General features: G+C 50.0%; 1 protein-coding gene across 2 annotated transcripts in view; it reads right to left on the minus strand.

Moving 5' to 3' along the window:
* Positions 1-23,977, minus strand: part of LOC133350814 (protein CBFA2T1-like) — a 79,490-nt gene that overhangs the window by 20,436 nt on the left and 35,077 nt on the right. For both annotated transcript variants that reach the window (XM_061565570.1, XM_061565569.1), the window contains exons 2-4: positions 7,281-7,446; positions 6,836-7,077; positions 192-281 (exon numbers count right to left, since the gene is read on the minus strand). In XM_061565570.1, the coding sequence (XP_061421554.1) occupies positions 192-281; positions 6,836-7,077; positions 7,281-7,419 (471 nt within the window). In that variant the 5' untranslated portion in view covers positions 7,420-7,446. The remainder of the gene's footprint in view (positions 1-191; positions 282-6,835; positions 7,078-7,280; positions 7,447-23,977) is intronic.

Here is a 23,977-nt window from a genome sequence, read left to right on the forward strand (position 1 = left end):
CGCTGTGATCACCGCGAGGTGCTGGGAAAAAACCGCTGAGCAGGCGGCAAAATTGATGGCCATCGTCGTTGTCATTTCGTCTCGTTTACGCATGAAAGCCTGCCCAGGTGGGGGGGGGGGGGACTGTTATACAGATAACAAAAAAACAGAAATCTACTTGTGTTTTCGTGGTGTGTGGGAGAGACGAGTACCTTTAAAAAGGGAATCACGAACGGGCGCAGAGGGAAGTTGGTCGCCTCCTGAAGTTTGGCATGGAACTCTTCAATAGACAGAGTCGAATTCTGAAAATGCAACACACGCACAGAGAGGCACACGCACGCAGGTTAGCACGGTTGGCACCTCCGATTCGTACGGTTGGCTACGTACGGTGTGAAATAAGTTCAACATACAACGTATAATAATAAATAATATTAATGTCCTCTAGAGAGGAAAGCTTCGACCGAATCTCAATTTTCAAGAGGGTCCTGCCTCAGTACGTTTGGCTGGTTCCAACTGGTTATCACACGAGGGCAATTTATTTTCTTCCCTGAAGAAAAACCCCACTCAAAAGCTCACAGCTGGCACACGGCTTCCCGAACCGGCTTGCTGTACTGCCGCCTGCTGGAAAAAATTCACGCTCCGCCGGGATCGGGAGCTCCACAAATCGGCGGCGTCACAGCCACCGCCGAGTGGGGTGATGCGCCGAGAGGGGCAGGAGGAGGGGGGCCATCGCATGCCCGGCGAGTTCAGATCGAGTTCAAAATCCCAGTGTCGCTTTTCCCAACTCCTCCCTCCCGGGGTTAGCAAAACAAGAACCGTTTTGTTGGAGGTTAAATCGTGATCGTCCAGCATCTTTGGACCGGCTCCCGCCGTGGCAATGCGGAATTTACACCAATCACTGCGACCGAGAAGGAAGAGCGCACTGCCCCGATGCCCGGTTGTGCTCTCCGCTCGCGCATCATGGGCAGCATCGGATGCTTTCAGCAGCTCCGTGCCAACGTCGAGATCTGTTGTAGGATCTCTCCATTGCTTTGAATTATTGATGACTATCATCCCATTCTATTCTACTCTTGCGCACGATGTCAATGTGGCCAGGCGCTAAATGCCAATGTCGGTCTGCTAGCCACGAGAGGGCTTCCGCAGGGAGAGTTTGTGTCGTTCTGCTGTTCGTTCTCCACCTCCGCCGAACGAGCGACGCTCAATTCAGCGCTCGCACACGTTGACTTTGACCAGACACAGAAGTAACAGCGAGTGTATTCCGCCAAGTTACACAACGCGTGCTCATGTACGCACTAATTTTAGCGCCGCTGCACTCTGATCCTGGCGAATCACGCTCATCAGTGGCAAGTGATAGCCAAATTTAGCACGACCGCCCCCCGGCTTGACTCGGCTTAAAATGAATACCTGGTGTGGTGGTGCGGTCAACATGATCCTATTTGGCTATGACGGGAGATGTTGGTTTTTGTATCGCACATGTGAGCACGGTGCTGTATTAGCGCGCGTGTGTGTGTGTGCGTGCATGTATGCATGTCTTTGTGTGTGATCGTGCACGTGCGAATGTGCGTGCACCTAGCATGGCACAAGCGACGTGGTGACATCACCGCCACTTAGTGGCGAATAGTGGTTGTTATTGTTGTGTGCGCGTGTGTAAGCGATGCGGGGAGCGGTAGCGTCAGCGTTTAGCGCATTGCGCGACGAACCCGGCGACCCGAGTTCGAGTCACGCTCACGGCCAACAGCAGTGACGATTATCTGAACCAGCCCTGGGCATCCCCTTGTTCCACTCAGCCTAAAATTAGTCAAACTGGTGTGATGTGTAAACATTGCCACTCGGGAAACAAAGGCGACCGAGCGTGGTGCTGGCCGGCCACCCCCTTGTATGCCGTGCCGGCCTTCATAGGTGCTCGCTAACAGCAGTTGCCCCAACAGTCTGTTAAGACTATATGTGAAGTGATTTACGCTGGGGCAATCACTATTCACGCCCTTGGCGGTTCCGCAAATTGTCACAATTCATGGTCACAAATTCCTCCCCAGCAATAATTTTTTGTTGTTATATTATGACTGCATATATCACGTTATATCACATTAACCCCATAATATACAACGTATATGACTAATACACATCACTTCTTACGTTGACATTCGAAATTTAGAGCACCAATTGGAACCGCTAATTTGGTGCAAACCTTCTGCCTCAGCATTTTTTCCCACCTCATGACGGACGCTTGTGTTGCGCCAGAAACGTCGTGATTTATTTTATTTTATACCTACGTGACTTTACCGAAAGAACCAAACAGTATGGATTCCTGCAGTCACGAAAACTTCAAATCAAGATTGTGGACCAACCTACTTCACGCCCTGGCCCATTATCCCAGCCATTTGGGTTCGATGCATGCGGGTACCACAAACCTGTCTCTGGGCCTCCTCTAGGTTTACTTGGCCTTAACCCAAAGGACCTGTCGAGGCGTGCGAACAAGCCGCCGGTATTAATAGGCGCTAACGCCACTTCATTCGCCCCCCAGTGACACCGCACCGATGCTCGAGCACATGGCGTCCGCACGGGGCGCGCGTCCGGCACGCGTTCTCGCGCACCACGGCAGCACGCGCCATCAGTCTCGCAGGGCGCCGTCTACCGCTGCTCGCCGCTGCCCCCGCGTTCTGTCGCAGTTGGTCACTATCCCGTCTGGGGGTTTCGCTCTCCGCTTTATGACATTCTTTTGCACGCCTTGCTCCTCGTCCTTTCGATGTTGGGCGTGCGAGGGGCTCGCGACGCCGCCACTGTTTTGGCATCGCCGATTAGGCGGCGAAGAAATAAGAATCGGCGGCGTGGGCGCCGCGAGTGGCTGCGGTGGGAGGGTGGGGGAGGGAGGGGAGGGATGGGAGGGGAGGGGGCCAGGCGAGGGAGGGAGGGACAGATATACGATTTCACATCCTCGGAGCGGGAGGCAGATGGGACGGCACGTGAGCCCGCGCTCGCGCACGCACGCGGCGGCCGGCTTGCAACGGGACACTGCGGACGCAAATAACCCGGACACGGCCAAAAGGGCCCGGTTACGTCACGGTCCAGCGGCGGCGTCTCCCGCGCGGCCAACCCGGCGGTGGCTGTGCCGCTCGGCCGCAATCGACCACCGGGTTCGGTCACGGACGCTTCTCTAAGCGACCGAAGGTCAGGCGAGATTTGCGACGCGCGCATTGGAAGGGAGACCCGGGGTTTGTAGCCACGCAAACAAGTGGCGTTCACTCGTTACGCTTCTACCGATGGACCGAGCGCTGCTTTGGAGTGTCAGCTGTTAATTTCTAGACGTAGATTTCAATGCATCCACGCATTGAAACATATATAGCGATCTACGTTAGGCAAACGATGGATCTACAGGCACATTAGCATGTGATTTGCGTATGATTACCATATATTATAAAACAATGTATTCTTAGGCACATGATGTGATGCATGTACCATGCACAGCTATTGCCAAGAGGAGATATCACAGTCAAGTCTCAGCATCTCCCTGCACCAAGAAGCATTTGTGGCGGCACTCAACTTCATTGACGGAACTGAGCCAATCGTGGAAATTCCACATTTCCAAGGCAGGGGCCCCCTCAAATGGGATTTGACCTCACGATCTTCGGATATCGATCGTCTTCACCACTACCGCACCGGATCCCTGTGAGAGTAGAAGTCCTCTCCTCGACAACTCCTCACATCCACTGGGCCCAGCTGACCACCCATTATCCTACTTCTACGGATCGGCTCGGCCAGCTCGCCACAAATGCGTGGTGAACTCATTTCTTTAGAACGGCCTTTTTGTGTTTAGTTTGTGGTCCTTCCCCCGCAACCTCCGATTCGTGTGGTTGGCTACGTACGTAACAGCAAGACTGAAGACAGATAGAGAGAGAGAGAGATAGAGAGAGAGGCCATAACCTGGAAAATGGATATCAAATATACACAGAGTTTAAAGATGTCCGCCACCCCAGCGGAACCATTTTTGCCGAAGCATATCTACGACGCTCAACTGTTCTTTTAACAGATGATTGCATAGCTGCCACGAACTTCCCAGGTATCTGGGCTTAACTTTCAACAACCTCTTTTTATGAGCTGCTTAGTTAGGGGCCCAGCTCTCTGATCAGCACACACCGAAACAGGCAGCACTCTCGCATCAAGTCCATTTTCTTTACACTGATCTCTCTTCCCTTACAAAGTGGTTTCCGTAGCCCATCAAGCACCTGCCCTACTAAAGCACAACACCTCAGTGCCCACTGCATGACTGCTGCTATGTTTGCGTTCTCAAGGGTGTAACGTCTTGGCTGGCTGGGAGGTGTTTTCACTCGGAAACGCGCCACTTCTGGAGCTGGCTCAGGACCAACACGGTTCACCCAGCACCAGTCAGACACATTCAGACAAGGCTCTGTCACCTAGCACCATTGTTTTTTACTCTGTTTAGTTGTGCATACAAGTTCGTTGCTATATTCTTGGTTCTTTCGGTTAAGTCACGTAGAAGGGAAATAATAAAATAATAACAATAAAACATTATACAATTCTCACGACGTTTCGGCCACAACGCAAGCAGCTGCTTTACCGAAAGAACCAAGAATATGAATCCCTGCAGTCACGAAAGCTTTAAATCGAAATGTAAGTTCGCCGCTCTTTAAACATCGAAGTGACAGACTGGCCCTGTGATAGTTTCTCGACAAAAGACGAACCGGATCAGTTTCTGATACGATGTTTAAACAAGAGAGTTCGACCGATCTGTGATCGGATCTCTAGAAATCGGACAGACCAGACTCTCTCTCTCTCTCCGTCCCCGCGACAAATTCCTCGGCCTCATTATCGACTCAGTGCTCACTTTCCACATACACAATGACTATACGTAAAGAAAAAAAGGAAATGTTTAATACACGAAGGCTTTCGCGACCAAAATCGTCCATAATATTTAAGGAACGAAACAGGTGGACTACTCTACAAATCTGGCTGTCGCCTGATGAAGCTAGTTGTAATTACTGGTGAAACTTCGTACTCAGTTTGTAAATGTTGTGGCTTGGCTCTCCAACACACCGGTGTGCTGTACTAGTGACGAATTGGCACGTTCTGTTTACGTGACAACCCTTACTGATTGGCTGTGTCGGGTGGTGGCGGGTTTAACGACACATTTAGATATTTATGCGAACTAACCCAAAAAACCTGTATCATGGATGGTATTGGTCACGAAAGCCTACGTGTTAAATTAACCTAAAAACGTTTTTTATTTTACCAGGTAAGGCCCACTGAGCTATTTCAGAAGTCACCTGGCCACAAAGTGATTGCTCAACGAAGTGGCTTATCGTGTGGAAATTATAGCAGCCAAATACTCTAAACGCAAATTTCCAAATGTTGATGGAAAAACCGGAGGACCCGGAGAATAATCCACATGACCAGGACGACAACATGCAAACCCCAAATATACAGGCGTCAGTGTTGGGATCGAACCCACAACCTCCTGTATACCAGGTAAGGGAGTTAACATCTAGCTGCTGTGGTGCCCAAACACTCTCCTTAATAAACTAAAGCCTCTTTATCATAAGATGCTCCTGACAGAGCTCATCGCTCTATAGAACTTTACTCTAAAGCTAGTATGACCTCTCCGGGAGATATACACTGGGCGATCTTCATCCACAACTTTGTTTAATCCAAATCAGCTCAGTGTTTCATGGACACTCTCCCTCCATTAAGAAATCCAAAATTATATAGGACCTCTGATTAACTGATGACCATTTTTTTTTACCAGGCAAGGCCCACTGAGCTCTATGGCTCTTTATCAGAAGCGACCTGGCCACAAGTGATATCTCAATGAAGTGGCTTTTTACGTGGATATTTATAGCAACCAAATCGTCGAAACGCGAGCTTTTACCCTACAGCGATCACCACACTCAATAATGCTAATTAATTATTAAATAATAGTGTTTACAATTGACTGTGAAATAGAGATGTGCAATGACAAAATGTAACCTTATGTGGGTATGTGGGTATACTTGGGCTGTTTTTTATATATAGTATAAATTGATTATCTTTCATTTAATTTTATTTTTATTTTTATAGTTTTATTTAATTTAAATTTATGAATGATGCCCTGACTGGTGAGCATTTTAAATTTCGTTGTACTGGTGACAATGACAATAAACGATCTATCTATCTATCTAAATGTTGATGGAAAAACCGGAGGACCCGGAGAATAATCCACACGACCAGGACAAGAACATGCAAACTCCAAATATGCAGCAGGCATCAGGGTCAGGATCGAACCCCCGACCTCATGCACCTTCTCTAGACATGGTGTGTTTGAAGGCCACGGTGCAGCATTACCTCCGCCAATGCTACAGCTCAGCTCGATTATGCCTGAGGGTGTACATAGGGTTTACTTACATATGGCCATGACGGGATATTGTATTTGTTATTTATATCTCAAGCCCTATTAATTGTTTATTCGATTTGCAGGTGCTTCTGACGTGGGTTTCATGTTAGTTGGCACATTCCCAACCTATCCTGAAGCTGCAACCACTGCCGGCGATCTCGGGCTGTGGTCGTCATTGTCAAAGAGCTGCTTGAGCTCAATGGGGGCCTTACTTGCTGATACAGTCTGAGTATGAGTCTGCTCTCTGCCTCTCTCTCTGCCTCTCCCTCCATCTCTCTACCTCTGAATTTTGACTCTCCCTGCCTCTCTTTTTCTGTATCCATGTCCTTCTGCCTCTCTGCCCCTCTTTCTTTCTCTCTCCCTCTTTCTGCCTCTGAGCCTCTCCGCCTTTCCCAGTCTCTGCATCTCTCCCGTGCCTCTCTCCCAGCCGCTCTCTCTCCGCCATCGCCCCTATCCCGCGGCTCTTCCACTCACCACGAGGCCCAGCACGAGCGTCCGCACGCGCTCGCCGATCTCGGGCGAGATGTCGGAGCCGAACTGCTGCAGCGTCGTGAGGAAGCGCTTGAGCTTGCTGAGCTGGCGGGCGCCGCACGCCGGCGGCAGCTGCTGATTGGCCAGCGAGGAGGAGGACGAGGACGCGGGGCCGTTGCCGAAGCCGTTGGGCGGGGAAGGGGCGCCGTTCATCCCCGGCGGAGAGTGGCCCACACCGTTCAGCACTGCGAGGAGAGAGAAGGTGGGGTGGGGGGGGGCGAGAGGGAGGTGAGGCGGGATGAACGAGTGGGTGAGGGTGAGCGGCGGGGTGGTTGAGTGGGTGAGCGGCGGGGTGGTCGAGTGGGTGAGTAGCCAGGTGGTTGAGTGGGTGAACAGCAGGGTGGATGAGTGGGTGAGCGGCGGGGCGCCCGTGTGGGCGACTGCTCACTGCTCGTGGGCGTGAAGGAGCTGGCTCGGTTGATGCTCTGCGTGGCGGGGGGAGGGGGAGGCATGGCGGCTTGCGGAACGCTGCGGATCGGAGGAGTCGATCTGGAGGAGGCCTTCACGTCCGAGGGGGAGTCGGGCATCCTGGTGCGCGCGGGATGGCAGGGCACCTGGGCAACGACAACACACGGGCAGCAGCGTGGACCGCATGGTTAGCGAGCGTCAGATGCAATGCATTGTGGGTCTAAGTAGCGTCTAAATCCAACCACACCTTGAGATGTTAAAACAAAAAAAGCATTTACTTTCACCACAACGAAACAGCAACTGGAATTTTTTTAGCTGAATTGGCCTAGGAGAGGCCCAGACCAGGTTCAGGTTCCTATTTTCCACGTTGTTGCGCATCTTTTATGGTGGTCCTGCTATAATAAGCCATTATTGCCACAGCCTGTGTAGGCCTTAATATGTGCTCACTAACAGCACCCAAACAAGTCTACATCAAAGTTAATTGAGGTATCTGAGCGTGTCTCCTGCACGATTGTCTCTGTGTACGTGCGTCTGTCTTTGTGTCCGAGCGTGTGTCTGTGTGCGTGTGCACGTGTCTGTGTGCGTGTGCGTGTGTCTGTGTGTCAACCTGTGCACGTGTGTACGTGCACGTGTCCGTGTGTCATCGTATGGGAAGTGGTAGTATAGTGGTAAGCACACCGCACTCGGTACCCATCGACCTGGGTTCGATTCCTGCTCACGACCAACACTGGTGACGATCATCTCCACCGGTCCTGGGCCTCCCCAAGGTCGACTCAGCCTCAAATGAATAAGCCTGGTGCGATGTGTAAACATCGAGACAAAGGGAGCTGGGCGTGGTTGTGGCCACCCACTGCCTTGTGTGCCATGCTGGCCGTTATAAATGCTCGCTAACGGCACTTGCCCCCATAGTCCGTTGAGGCTATATGGGGGATCTCGGTCTTTATCTTCGGGTCTGTTTGTGTGAAGCTCATATTTTTGTTTGCCCAACAGATGCAATTAAGCGCAATGCAACAAAACCCTTGCTTTTAAAACAGAAGTCAACACCTGCACAGCCCGATTCATTTCTGTAAAAATGCATCGTCGGCACAACAAGTCTAAATATTTAACTTGAAAACGCATTCACTTGGGCGCAGCACTTGCAACACACGCGCCCCGTATGCCTCCATTTGGCAAAAGGGACACGAAACAATGCGAACGACGATCGCGCACAGGCACGCGCAGTGGCAATTCCCTGCCAAGAGAAGGAATTTTGCTTCCTGGGTGGGGCCTGGCTCGCCAATGTGGCTTTTCAATGACAGTGAATGAGAGTTAATTATGAAGCCAGTTGACCATGAATGTGAATTGATGTCGCACCGTAGTCAATAATCAATAAGGGGTTTTACTTTTAAACGGTCAAAGCATTGCGCAGTGCTAACTTCAGGTGGTCTTGAGCGAGCGGTGGAAATTCCACATTCCCGTGTTTGGGGCCAATCTCTCCAACGGGTGGCCACTGTTGACTTACCACAGAGTGGTATGCTATTTTAACAGCCCCAAAGAGATGATGGGCTGGGGCTAGGGATTTTAAATTCACGATAATTTCATTACGGGTCAGGCAATCTGGCTATTGGACCAAGCTTTTCCTATTTTTTTTAATTTTAGATGCAAATAAAAATAAGGTACGAGAGAATTCATGAATGAAAATTGTTGCCCATGTCAATGAGTGCAGCAATGCTGGCGGCGTCTTCCGAAGGTTAGGGTGTGTGAGCACATTCCGGCAGACTGCATGTATGTATATATAACTTATTTTGCGCCATACGTAGCCAACCGTGCTCATCGGGAGGTGTGAGGGAAAGACAACAAACTAAACGCAAAAAGCAGTTCTCAAGAAATGAGTGTTCAATCTCGAGTTAAAAGTGCGAAGTTCTTAGTGGCTTCTTAAAGCTGTGGTGGCTTCGAGGCTGCTAGATTTACCGAAAGCACACAAACCCCCAACCACGAAGATGATGCCATTGAATATGCATGGCATCGCACAAGGTGGCCAGGCGAGTCAGACTTATGTCGGAACCATCCTGAGATCCTGCGTTTGGGAATCCCCATTGGTCCACCCGCGACTTACCGCAGGTGTCGTAAGTCGTGAGCTGGATGGTCTAATCCAGTGCTTCTCAAAAAAATATATTTTTTGTAAGGCCCACTGAGCTATGAAGCTCTTTATCAATAGCGACTTGGCCTAAAACGATAACGCAACGAAGTGGCTTATCACGTGTGATAGTTTATAGCAGTGGCCAAATACTCTCAATGCATGCTTCTAAAGATGGAGGTAAAAATCGGAGGACCCGGAGAAAAAAATCCATGCGACCACGGGGAGAGAGCGACAAGCAAACTCCAAATATCCACAGCAGGGATCAGGGTTGGGACCAAAGCCACGGCCTGCTGTGTGTGGTCCCGGTTACACCGGTGGTCCGCAATGGTCCTCCAGGTGGTCCGCCGTGACCGTGATGCAGGTTGATCTGGACAATAATTCCAATGTTTATACCTTTTTTTCGGACATTAATATTTTTCTCATGATATTTAATAAAAAATGAAGTTAAGTAAACTACACTGATTAAACCACGCTTACCCTAAGATCTAAATGCCCCCCACTCAAAAGAAACCTTATCACTGCATTGAAAAGAAAAATTGTCCCAGTCATATGAATAATCTTGTATTACTGCTATTTAGAGATACGTTTAATGCGTTTTGTCACCAAGGTTGGGGGCTAGGGTCTGTGTGGGTCCACGGAAATGTTTGCATCGGCTGAGTAGTCTGCGGGGCCAAACCAAGGTTAAGAAACACCGCTCTAACTCGATCACCAACGACCAAAACAAAAAATAAAAACTGCAAAGTGTCCAAGGCAATCAATTGAGCCAAGCCAAATGACTGCAATTTTTGTTGACGTAAAAAAAAAAGAATCAGGGGAGCGAGGCGAACGTCCACCTTCTGGTTTGACGACGACACATCGGAGACCGGCTTGCTCATTCGCCTTTTGCGCCAGCGATCCTAGCAAAGGCCGATTCGTTTGGTTTATTGTCCGACGCGGCCCTGTCGGCCTCTGTGGATGTCAGACGTCACTGGAGACCGGCCTGCCGTTCTGTGGTCTAAAGAAGAGCCACTCGCATGCGCGACTTGACCGTGCATCCATGAGCAGTTGGATACCGTGTTCATTAAAAACAACGTAATTAAACAGAGGTTAATTAAAAACAGGTTAATTGTAACAGATGGAATACTGTAACAGGTTCACAGAAATCAATTAAGGGAATTTAAACTCTCACCGTGTTGAATTAATAACTGCTCTTTTTTCAGAATTTCCTATAGCTATGCAAGAAAAGGCATTTCTCTACCCGTGGCCTATTGTGGCTTTAATCTGACCACCAAAAACTCCCCAAGCAGATGAGCAAAGGGTGGCCACTCATCTCCACTGAAAACCACAATCCCGTGGTTACAACTCAATGCTTCTATGACGAGGTCAGTCTGTCCATAGCACAGCTACTGCCGACTTGTCACGGTTATCGAGACCGCAGAGAGGAAGAAACGTGTTGACCCCCTGCCGAGATTGAAACTCACGCCCTTCCGTTTGCAAGGCGAGTGCTTGAACAACCACGCTACTCGGCTGGATTATGGTAGTTTGACCATCATCACGAGATATAAGGAGATATACAGGGACAGATATATGATCTGCTCATTTCTTTTGTGATTCATATTCTCCACAACAGCGCTCATGATTATTTTGTGTTACGAATATCAACATGGTCAAATCGTCACACACCAGGCCGCTGCGCACATCTCCTTCATGAATGGGAAATTAAAGACAAGGCACAGTCGTGCGACTGTGGCCATGCAAAGCGAGCTACGGACCGCATCGTAACCCGTTGTCGTCTGCGTTCCTTCAATGGAGGAGGAATAGGAAAACTACTTAAGGAGAAGCACTCTCCTGGCTAGCAGACCTCAACATTGGCATTCAACTCCTGACCACATTGCCACCGTGCGCAAGGGCAGAAAAGCATCGGATGATCGCCATCAATAATTCAAAGCAATGGAGAGATCCTCGAGTTGCGCAGCCAGGCCCTCCCGTTTGCGGGTCGTCATCGGCACGATGTCCGACGCTTCGCTCCGTGTGCCGGGGAGCTTCTACGGGATGCGGCAACGTCGTCGGACATCGTCGCGAGCAGCGCACGGCGCCGAGCTACACGGCGCACCTGACAGAACCTGCGCCGCACTATCCACGTGAGAGATTCCATGGACCCTGACCAAATACTTCCCTTGCTGGTGCCACCCAATGAGCTTTAGTTGTAGGTGTATGCACGGATGTCAAAACTCGAATTGCACCAAGAGCTTTAAAAATTGTATAATAATCGTATTTCATGAGTACGTTAACGCGTAGTAGTAGATGCGTTCCGAAAAAAGGGGCGCACACAAAGTGAAACGGCACAAGACGGTCTGCCTGCCGGCTCGCGCGTACAGTACACACACACACAATGTTGCCCCACGTCCGACCGCAATAGCTGCGTGTAGAGTGAATACGACGCGCATTATATAGCGAATTCTGGGTGTAAATACGTCAGCCGCCGTATATACAGCGCGAAATCGTACAAACCGAACCCCGCGCAGAGCGGGGCAAACCCGCACTTCCACTTTCATACACCGTCTCGCAGAAACCGGCGTCGTTAAATATCTGCCACGCGCGGCAATACCGAATTCTCTTCTGGCCCGGGGATTAAGGCAAAACCTGCATTGGGCACAACGCAAGGTGCCCACCCCCCCCCCCCCCCCCCGGGGCTCTTACCTGGCCTAATGGCTGAGCCAGGTGTTGCTGCCCAGCAGGGACGGGGGAAACGTTTCCTCGGTTACAGCTGAAGGAAACGGCAGATGCTGATGTTTGGTTTTTGCGGACAGGGCAGCTGTGTCTATGAAACGGCAAACAAAAGGGCTTTCATTCGGCACCGGCGCTGCCGCACTGCTGTTTCAATCATTTATTTAAATAGCCAAATGCCGTATTGTAATAGACAAACCTCACCTAGTCGCCTCTTTGCAAATAGTAGGAAGATGAGCCCCCTTTTTTTCTGCAATTACACTGGAGTGGAAGGTTTATTGTGTTTTCCGCTGCAAAACCGCATCTGTGCGCAACGCAGATGCGCGCCCGGCAGGTCGAGGACACGCACGCCCATTAAGCCGGGACCCTACGCAGCACTCGTGACGTGCACATCGTTGCAAATTTAGATTCTTTTTTTGTTTTTGCCAAAAAATGGTACATCGTGCGATTTGCAATTGCAGAGGGGGGGAGGTGCGGGGGACGACGCACGGCTCACGAGGAATTTTTTAACATTATTTTTTTTGTTACACAAATAGCGTATACCGGGCGATGTGCTCACCACGAATGCCGGCGGATTTTTTGCGAATTACTGCGAGGACAGATGCGCCGTGGCTAGAGCTCTCCGCGCGAACAAAGGCGGTCGCCGCGTCACGCGCGTTCAAGATGCGCTTCTGCGGCCGTCTGGAACGCTCTTTCCTTCCGAGATAGGAAGCCATTGGGAGCTGTGCACTTTTAAATCGTCATCTCGATTGAAAACTCATAGAACTGCTTTTTGTGCTTAGTTTGTTGTCCCCCCCCCCCGCACCTCTGATCAGCACGGTAGGCGACGTAGGGTGCGCGAATGAAGAACAAACATGCGCACACGCATAAACACATCAGATCGGTTACAAAGGAGAGGGGCCCCTCTGGCAAACGAGCTCGTTTGGTTATGAATATATATGTGTGTGTATATGGAAATATTTTACAGTGGCGGTATATTCCATAAACAGTATTTAAAATGTATATTTCAATACAAATGTTTGTATAGATATTAAATCATCATTTTACGTGTATCTTATGTATATGGGTCAGATTTATAGTATTTATTTACTGCTCTAGCGTGATGATTTATATTTGCTTTATTTATATTATGTTTACATGTACACATTTGCAACGATATTCATGTTTTTTGTCAATAAAAATTAATAACAAATTTCAGCCCTTTGTGAATGCATGGGTGGTTGAGTGCCTCTCCCTAATCCGGCGAGTTCACGGGGGTGGGGGGGAATGTTTGACCATACTTCACCACACTGGTCAGTGCAGATAATGGAGCACAGTGCAGCACAGGACACAGTTTAGACTGTGACCCTCTGCTGGGGGACAGTAAACTCGTGTTGATTCTACACGGCACCTGGGTCGCTGGCACCATGGCCAGAGCACGCCATGCACAATCAGAAACATGGCAACTTCAAATCTCGGCCCACACCAATCCTCCATCGTCAATAAAAATGAGTAGGCACTTCACGCAAGATCAACCAGTGCTCAACCTATCGAAGAGACTCGCCTCCGGCGAGAGAATGTTGAATTCCCACCGCTGAATCAGAATATTTATTCAGACTGGAGAAAGCCGATGAGCCACCAAGCTCGTTATCACAGATGTCCAGATGAGCGCATGCCCTGCCTCGTTGGAACGGAGCAGAGACGCTCTCGAAGTATGTGTGGAGTGGACGGGCGCCTTTCCTGAGTGAACCCAGGCTCCTGAGTGAGGTCAAGTGCAGAAAGCTGCAACGTCTCAGATGCGTGGCCGTGACGAATGGTGAATCGGCATGCCGAGAATCGTGGCGGAGGGGGAGGAGGGAACTCTGCACGGGGCGAGGGGAAGAAGACGACGGCGGACACCTCGATCCGACTCGAAGTTAGACATCAATCGCTGGACGGGATGGAAGCTGTCCCATCTGAAAATACTCGGTGATGGACAGGACAGGGAGAAGCGGCGGCAGCACCGCCACTGTGGCTAGGAGGTGAAGGAAGGAGGAGCGGGAGAGTGCGAGCGAGCGAGCACGCCCGAGAGGGCCCAACATCTGCACGAGCAGCTGTCGCGAGCGACGGCCACACCCGGAGAGCGGGGGGGGGGTCACGCCGCCAGCCTCGGTCATCCCAAAGCCCCCCCCCCACCTCTCCCCCCCCTCGCCCCCCCTCGCCCCCCCTCTCAAGGGGGCCACGGCAAACAACAGCTGACGGCGGTCACGGGACAGGACATGGCGACATCTCAAATGCTCAGGGCAGCTGTCCACGTCTCTCTCTCTCTCTCTCCCCTGCCGAACTCGACTAAAACACCTCTCACCACCACAACCACCACCATCACCCAGCCCCCCAACCCCGACTGTCTTGCACTCCACCCATGTTGGGAATCGATTCAAATTTAGCACAGTGACACTCGCGGCGCAAGGTATTAGAAAGGTCTCTCTGCGCCGTCTGGGCCGAATCGAAGCAGCTACCACGTAGCCGCTGCCCGCAGTGGCGGCATCACGCCTGGGATGGCAACGCTGCGTGGCGACCGTTTACATCTCCCCGCACGAACAGAGAGACACACCCCCCCCCCCCCTCCCTACAGCGCCACAGACCGCACGGCGTGTGTTGTTAGCAAGCGCCTATTAAGGTTGGTGGAGAGGCGCTTTGCGTGATGAAAAAAACACGAGTGCTTCTCCGAGGGTCGGTCACTCGAATTGTAAATGTTGTGGGTTTACTCTCCAACACACCGGAGCGCTGAAAGTAGTAACCAATTGGCACGTTCTGTTTACATGACAAACCTTACTAATTGGCTGTGTCGGGTGCTGGCGGTGGTGGGTTAACGACACATTTATATTTAAACCTTTATTATGAGTGTATGTCAACTCGAGCTCTCAAACGTTGGCTGCTGTGGCCAGAACCTTTTGCACCGTCACTGATGTTCATGCACCACATCGCCTTCAAGGCTGCATTGACCCCCCCGAGTAGCAGAGGGGGGGGGGGAGGCCCAATCGCGGGTTCATTTACCGGACCGTCCGGCGGTGTCGATGTTTGCAGCGGCACGGAGTTGGCGGACGAGCGGCCGCTTGTGTTGGTGAGCGGCAGCGAGCGCACGGCCACGGCGGGGGTGACCCCAACCCCAGCTATTCCTGGAGCCGCGTCGATGAGGCCCCCCCCCCCCCCCGTTTCTATCCCGATATCGAGGAGGAGCTCCCCCCACGTAACGCTAAGTTAATCTTTTAACCAAAGGCAATCGTGGGCAAGGCAGCCTGGTGGAGTTGTGGGTGGGTGCGCGCTTTGGAATCGCACTGAGAGACCGACAGAGGAGCACATGGATCAGGGAATGCGCACGAGTTGGAGGAGGCATATCGACTATATAGTGATGTGGGCTTGGGCAGGACACGTCATGGCTCGAAGGGATGATAAAACTAAAACTAAACTATTATTATTTTACCAGGTAAGGCCCACTGAGCTATATGGCTCTTTTTCAGAAGTGACCTGGCCACAAATGATAGCCCAACGAAGTGGCTTATCACGTGTAAATGTATAGCAGCCAAATACTCGAAACGCACGTTGACGTTAAATGTGGAGGGAAAAACCGGAGGGCCCGGATAAAAATCCACGTGATCACGGGGAGAGAGACACGCAAACTCCAAATAAATAGGCGAGGTCGGTAACATCTCGCCACCGCAGTGACCAGGGTCTCGCCGCGTTTCAGCCATCGGATAGAACTGCACATTGCGAGGCCAAGTTAAGTGAACAAATTAATATATGTCTACAGTTCAAATAATTTTTTTTTGTGGAAATGAGAAATCGGTTCAATCGCAAGTGAATAGAACGTGGACTTGAACCCAGGCTTGAGCTGTCCTGGCTCAGTGCGCTGACATGTGGAATTGAATCGTTGGGTTTCCGTTACCACCGATCTAACCCAGGTTGTGCAACTGCGTTCGTACTGTGAAGAGACTGGCCCCTTTGCCGTAGAAATTAGGAATTTCTGATCCCAAAAAGAAAAGTTGTTTCGGATCGATCCGTATGTCAAGGAAAATTACATAATTTATATTTACGTCACTTCTGCGCTTTTCCCCCCCAAAATGTGGTGAAATGTGGCATCGGGTAATGCAACCTGGCATGAAGCCACGTTTAATTGCTACATGATTCGAAAATTGATACGAAAATCTGAAGAAGAAAAAATCGAATTGTCTTCTGAATATTTTAATTCGAAGCTCATCCCTAGTTTGGAGACACTTTGACGCGACTGCAGCGTGGAGGAGATGACGTACTTGGCGTGGAACCGTTTTTGCTTTTGCCTACTCTGCTGAACCCAGGGGCACGTAACCTGAACGCACGGTAGATGGTGCTACGAACAAAACATCCGACAGAATTCCACGAACGTTCCAAAACGCTCCGCCACCTCTGCACGTGTAGACCACACGTGGCTTCACCTGACCTCACGTGGCGGGGTCTCAATACGCAATATCAGCATGAACCAAAGCGCCATTCTCGTTGAAAGTTTATTTTAATTTGTTGCACGGGCGACGGGCCCCCGTTTAGCCGCTTGCCCGGCTAATTTACCGAGGGAGATCCGTGGTGCGCGGGCACAGCGACGTCGACAACGAACGACAAAAACAAAAGACAAAAACATGAACAAACGAGGCGTTCAACGGTCGTCAATAAACGAAACGCACGCAAATCAAAAAGGGCGCAAGCGTGTTATGAATGTTCGGTACAAGCGCACGGAGCTCTATGCTGTATTTGAGTCCAGCGGCGACGTAAACACACACGCGCAGATCGAAAAAGACAATTACAGCACCGACTGGATGAAAGTGGGTGCCACGGTGGCGAGATGTCAACTACCTCGCCTGGTATACAGGAGGGCGTGGGCTCGATCCCAACCCTGACGTCTGCATATTTGGAGTTTGCATGTTCTCTCGGTAGGCAAATGGATTTTTCTCCAGGTCCTCCAGTTTTTCCCCTCCACACTTGAAATCAACATCACGCGTTTAGAAAAAAAAGCTTATATAGCAGCTCAGTGGGCCTGATTGCCTGGTAAAATAAAAATAATAGTTCAGTTAAAAGTCAAAGGTGGGTGCTTTAAGGGAGAGACTGGGTCCAGCCGCAGACACGTGGAGTGGAGATGAGGCGATTTGTAAAAAATATAACATACTTAAAACGGTCGCAGCGTACATCATAAACTGCACTTGAAATTAAAGTGGAAGGTTTATTTTGAAGTTTGGGAAGGGTTAATTTTGAAAAGTAATCTGCGTCTACCAGTTTACACCCGAGGCTGCAGAAGTCGCCTAATTCGAACGTCTATTTGCGATGTTCAAAAGTCTTGGAACACAAATCAAGACACCACTGTATTTAGTTTATGTGAACAGGCACTCTTGTAAGGCAACTGCTAAAATTGCAGCGAGATCAAAGTGATTAAATATGATCAGGTATGACGTACGGATTGGAAACGTGGGACATTGACAGAGAAAACGGGAAAAAGCTGAAAAGTTCACAAACTAGCATCAAAATCTTTATTTCGACTGGAGGAATCCGATGATCTATGAAGCTCTTTTTCATAGATTTCCAGTAGGGGCAGGTGAGCAAGTTACATAAACAAAAAGTGAAATAAAGGACACACGAGTAAGATGGAGTAAAGTTAAGCAAGAAAAACTAAAAAATAGGTATCAATAAAGCATGCAAGTACAAATTGCACTGGTACACACATTTCTGCTGATTTGTCAAGAGCAAAGGCAATGGTGGGCAAGGCAGCGTGGTGGAGGGGTGGAGGGGGCTGATGGGGGGGGATCCACGCTTTAGAATTACACTGAGAGACGGACAGAGGAACACGTGGATCAGGGAATGCGCGGAAGTTGGAGGAGGCATATCGACTGAAGAGTGAAGTGGGCTAGGGCATGAAACATCGTGGCTATAGGGGACGATAAAAACTAAACTGTAAACTGTTTTTATTTTAGCAGGTAAGGCTCTTTTTCAGAAGCGACCTGGCTACCACAAATGATAGCTCAACGAAGTGGCCTGTCATGTGGAAATGTATAGCAGCCAAATACTCTAAACGCGTGTTTCTAACTGTGGAGGGAAACCCCCAGAGGACCCGGAGAAAAAACCCACGTGACCACGGGGAGAGAGACACATGCAGACTCCAAATATACAGCAGGTGTCAGGATCGGGATCTAACCAACGACCTCCTGCATACTAAGGCTGAACGATTTAGGGAAAATATCTAATTGCGATTTTTCTGACGGATATTGCGATTGCGATTTGATTTGCGATTAAATTTTTCTAAGTTAAGCTTCAGTTCAATATTCACTGTGTAATAGATTTAAAACATGTGATGGAGCATTACCACAAGATACCGTAAAAATATGAACTGCTCTATATATTCTAATGCAAGGATGAGACCTTAAAATATATGAATTGCTTCCAACATGTATGTATTAAAATGTTTTAATTGAAATAGAACACATCAAGCATAGAACAATTGTTAAGTTAAATAAAGAAAGTTATAATAATGAAAAAACAAAACAATTCCAATAAGAAAGTAAATCGGACTTTTCAAATCGCTAAAAAAATCCAGCCTTTGCGATTTGCTAATCGAATTGTTTCAAATTACGATTTCGATTTTTAATCGATGCATCGTTCAGCCCTTACTGCACAGCAGGCAAGGGGAGCTCTGGCCACTGCAGCGCCTCTGATGAGGGGCAGCTGAGGCTGACGTAGCAGTGCCTGCTCAGGGAGGGATTTCTTTAATTGTCAGGTGCCCGACGGATCGCCGCATTGCAGGACCGCTAGGGGCAGCCCGCGTCTGTCTGCGATGAGGTTGATTTAATAGAGAAAACAGCAGCGACACTCTGCCACGAACGCGAACTGTGTATGCCGTGCATCTTCTGCTCTCCTCGCGTTAGCCCCAAACACTGTCGCCAAACGGTTTGCTCAAATTGAATTACTTCATTTAGAGATGTTTGTTATTTATATACACATTTAAAGAAAAAAGCACCGTGATAAAATCGGATTATCGCAAACAACCTCTACAGTCACACAGCCAGGTCTAAATTTCGATTTAAAGCTTTCGTGACTGCAGGGATTCATCTTCTTGGTTCTTTCGGTAAAGTCACGTAGAAGGGAAATAATAAAATAATAAAAAAAAACATAATAAAATTAAATTCTCACGACGTTTCGTCCACAACGCAAGCAGCCATCCTCAGGTGAAGAACGCTGTCTTTCCGACAGACCTGTTCTTCACTTGAGGACGGCTGCTTGCGTTGTGGCCGAAACGTCGTGATAATTTTATTTTTATTATGCCCCTTCTGCGTGACTTTACCGAAAGAACCAAGAATATGAGCCAGGTCTAAGTTTCCCCCTAAATATTTTCTAGAATGCTTGCAAAGCTGCTGGCTTGGAATTGAGATTATCGGCATAAAGCACTCGCACTCGAGTACAAAGTGCACGCATTTATAATAATCCTATAACAGTTGTACTCAACATTCGCACAATCCCATGAGAACGGGGACAAGAACGTAGAGCTCAAATATTTCCTGGAGCAGCGTTCCGGACCGCTCGGGCTGAAACGGAGAGGCGCACGCACACACACGCACACACACTCACACACACACATTCACTCACACACACACTCACACACTTACACACACACTTACACACACACTCACACTCACTCACACACTCACTCACTCACACACACAACAACAACAACAACAACCGCCATTCGCCACTAAGTGGCGGTGACGTCACCACGATGCTTGTGCCAGGCCAAGTGCACCTTGAGGCCACGTGAAAGTGTCGAAAGCCCGCTGACAGGAGGTCACGGGGCAGACCCAGGTGCCACGGGTCGACTGACCGAGATGACCGAGATGACTGGCTGATGCACCACCTGTGCCCCCTACTGTGCCGACTTGCTGTGCTTTAGCCACCCGGCGCTCCGCTCGTTGTTGTGAGCGTCGCTCCTCCGCCCTCCGTTGTTGTTGGAGGGCGACTGCCTCCAACTGCCCAGTAGCGTCCTTCACGAGCCTCCTCCACTGAGGCCGATCTTGACACCGCTGGTACCAGTCATCGGCAAGTCCACTCAGCTCCACGTCCTCCTGTACCACATCACTCCATCTCTTCTCCAGCCCGTGCCGCGCCCGTCTAGCCCCCTCGATCCGGCCGAACAAAAGCTGTTTAGGCATTCGGTGGCTGGGCATGCGGGCTACATGACCCAGCCAACGCAGCCTTGCCTGCCGGAGGAGCTCACTGATGGGACTTTGCCCAGATCTTTCAAGGATTTGTGAGCTCCTCACACAATCCAGCCTGGTTAAACCCAGGATGGATCGTAGGCAGGCCAGCCTAAATGTTTCCAACCGGCGAAGATGCTCCACCAGGGGGGTCCACGTCTCGCAAGCGTAGAGAAGGGAGGGAATGACCGTGGCCGAGAAGACCTGAAGCTTCGTGCGGAGCGACAGACCAGGTAGCTTCCACACAGCGTTACGCAACCGATGAAAAGATATTGCCGCTCGACTGATTCGGAGTGAGACCTCTGCTGATAGACTGGAGCCGGTCATAAGCACACTGCCCAGGTATGGGAAACTCTCCACTCTCTCCACAACTGCCCCATCACCAATTGGGAGTTGTGGGGGTGGAGTGTCCGATGGTACAAAATACCCAGGCAGGTGCTTAGTTTTGGTGGGGCTGATGGTAAGGCCCCACCTCTTAGTGGCACGCTCCAGTCTCAGCAGCAGCATCTCCAACTCCTCTTCTGAATGAGCAGCTATTACCAAATCATCGGCATACATAACATGGTTGACCAATAGGGAGCCATCCCTTGATCGCACCCGGGCGTCGATCAGCCTCCCATTATATCTGTACCAAATGGAAATTCCCCCGGTACAGCTATTGAGGGCTTCACGAACTACGCGGTCAAAATAGATGTTAAATAATGTGGGAGCCAGAGGACATCCCTGTCGCACCCCAAGGTGTACAGGGAAAGGCTCCGACTCCCGGCCACGTAGTTTTACCCGGGCCCGCTCACCATCATGAAGGTCCTTAATGATCGTGAGCAGAGGGTCAGGGACTCCGAAAGCACGAAGAACAACCCAGAGCCCAGTCCTACTGATGGTATCATAGGCCTTGACCAGGTCAATAAAGCACATACACACACACACTCACATACACACACTCACATATACACACTCACACACACTCAGACACACCCTCACACACACACTCACACACACACTCACTCACATTCACACTCACACACACATTCACATACACATTCACACACTCAGACTCACACACACTCACACTCACGGGCGGATGGCCATCACAACGCACTGCTTGGCGACTCCGCATCCTGTGTGTGGCCACAGCAATGCACGACTGGGATGACCCCTCGACTTAGACGACGAGACGGGGCCACGGTTTTAGCTTTAACGCAAGCAAGTGGGGAACGGTTTTCATCTGCTGCCAAATGCTACCTGAGTGCCCACAGCTGAGCTCTGTCCCCCTCCCACCTCTCCCCCACAACTCCCCTCCCCCACCCTGCAACCCAGGATCCACGGAGCCCCAGCCGTAATTGCTATTTGAGAACGGTAGGTTGCCACACGCGGGAATTAAAGAGCTTGCACTGTGCGTGTTTGTCAAGTGCTTGTTTGCGCTGAATGCGAGCAGCCATCTGGACCATATTTGATGAAGCACACGGAAAGGGGGTGGGGAGTGGGGGGGGGGGTGACGGGCGACGGACAAGAAAAAAAAATCGATGCCAGTTTCTTTATTAAATCCGGCGGCTCGTTGCCAGCAAACGGCGGAGATGTTATTTCTGCGCGGCGAAGGTGGCCCACATGATGAAGCTCAGCGGAGGCTGCAGCGGTGGGGCAGCGGTGGGGCAGGGGTGGCCCGGGGTGGCCCGGGGTGGCCCGGGTGGGCTGCTGGCTTCTGTTCCACTCACTCGCCACTCACTCGCGAAGGGATGTTATATGGCCCCCGTATTTGGTATTTTGCAAGTAAGGTGATCCGATTCCTTGATTACATTCATATGCTTTGAATATATAAAAAGGGCATTTGGTTGATATAACCTTGGGAATGATAGTGCTCTGCTGCGGCCGTGAGCCTTGTGTCTCGGTGTGAGCGGTGGTGTAGTGGTTAGCGCACTGCGCTATGAAGCCGGCGACCCGATGTCGATTTCCGCTCATGGCCAACACCAGTGACGATTATCTGAACCGGTCCTGGGTCTCCCCTAAGTCGACTCAGCGTCAAATGGGTACCTGGTGTGTCTCTTCACTAGGGAGACAAAAGCAGCTGGGCGTGGTGCTGGCAAACCCACTCCCTCGTGTGCCGTGCCGGCCTGTGCTTGTTCACAGGACTTGCTATACGGGGGATCTTTGTCTTTGTCATGGACTGCTGCTGCTGCTGCTGTTCTCGTAAGCACCAAAGCTGCATCGTGAAAACCATTTTGGGGGCAGGGTGGTGCAGTGGTAACACCTATGCCTCACTGCGTCCTGTTCTTAAATGAGGCACCTTTCTGCGTGGAATGTGTACGTTCTCCCCCTGTTCTGCATGGATGTCCTCCGGGTTCTCGGATTTCCTCCCATTGTTAAACCAAAAAACACTATATCAGGTATTGGTCAACACACCCCAATGCTGAAAAAATGTCACACTGAAAATGACCCAATTTGAATTTAACGCATTCACGTCACCTCCTACCAGAGGTGTGGACTCGAGTCATGTGACTTGGACTCGAGTCAGACTCGAGTCATGAATTTGATGACTTGAGACTCGACTTGGACTTGCATAACAATGACTTTGTCCCACCTCTGAGGTGTGGACTCGAGTCATGTGACTTGGACTCGAGTCAGACTCGAGTCATGAATTTGATGACTTGAGACTCGACTTGGACTTGCATGACAATGACTTTGTCCCACCTCTGCCTCCTACTGCGGATAGGTGGCAGGACCCTCCTGAATACGAGCACATTGAGACTCAGTGCGGCTTTGCTGGGGTAAACGAGCAGAGTAGAGATAATAATAGTAAAAATATATCAGAAAATGTGATTATCATACAAATGTCATGATAATGAGATTACATAGCGAGTAATGCTGTACGACATAATTACTGGTAGCTGCCAATAGTAATCTGATTACAGTCATCATGTTATGCATTATGACTGCAATAAGGATATATAATGAATACTGCATAACTATGAAGATACTTACAGTCCTAATTCAGTAATATTAGCAAGACCAATATATTAAAATATATCGGTCTCAACATATTACACAATTTTCAAATAATATGTAGTTGCATATATTTGTTTTATAAGTTATCAATGCACAAAAATAGGAATGCAGTGTGGTCATAAGTTAAGGGATTTTTTTTACTTAATCAATAAATGGGTCGGCTCATCCCCATTGGTGGTCCTGAGCCAGTGCATGAATTCCACATTCCCATGGGAAACTGAACTACAATTAAACAATTTTAGATTTTACCAGGTAAGGCCCCACCAAAAACCCAGATGACCTGAAAAAAATCCACGCGACCACGGAGAGAGAGACACGCAAACTCCAAATATACAGCAGACGTCAGGGTCGGGGTCGAACCCATGACATATACCAGGCGAGGTCCACCCACAGAACCACCACTGCAATCAGATGAAGCCGGGCAGTGGTGGTTGCGCACGTGGCCTGCAAACCAGCGCTGGAGGCGAGGGTCGATGGATCGCCGCACAAATTCTGCGAAACTCCCTTCCCGTGCGCACCGAGGAGGTGCCCGGCTCGCCGGGAGATGGCGGTACAGTAAAGTGTGGACTACTCCCCATGTGGTCCATCTGTACGGAATCGAGTGTTGCTCCCTCGTACGTGGGTTTTTTT

Source organism: Lethenteron reissneri, chromosome 35 (assembly GCF_015708825.2).
Source record: "Lethenteron reissneri isolate LAM-NWPU_2019-01 chromosome 35, ASM1570882v1, whole genome shotgun sequence".
Classification (NCBI taxonomy): Eukaryota; Metazoa; Chordata; class Hyperoartia; order Petromyzontiformes; family Petromyzontidae; genus Lethenteron; species Lethenteron reissneri.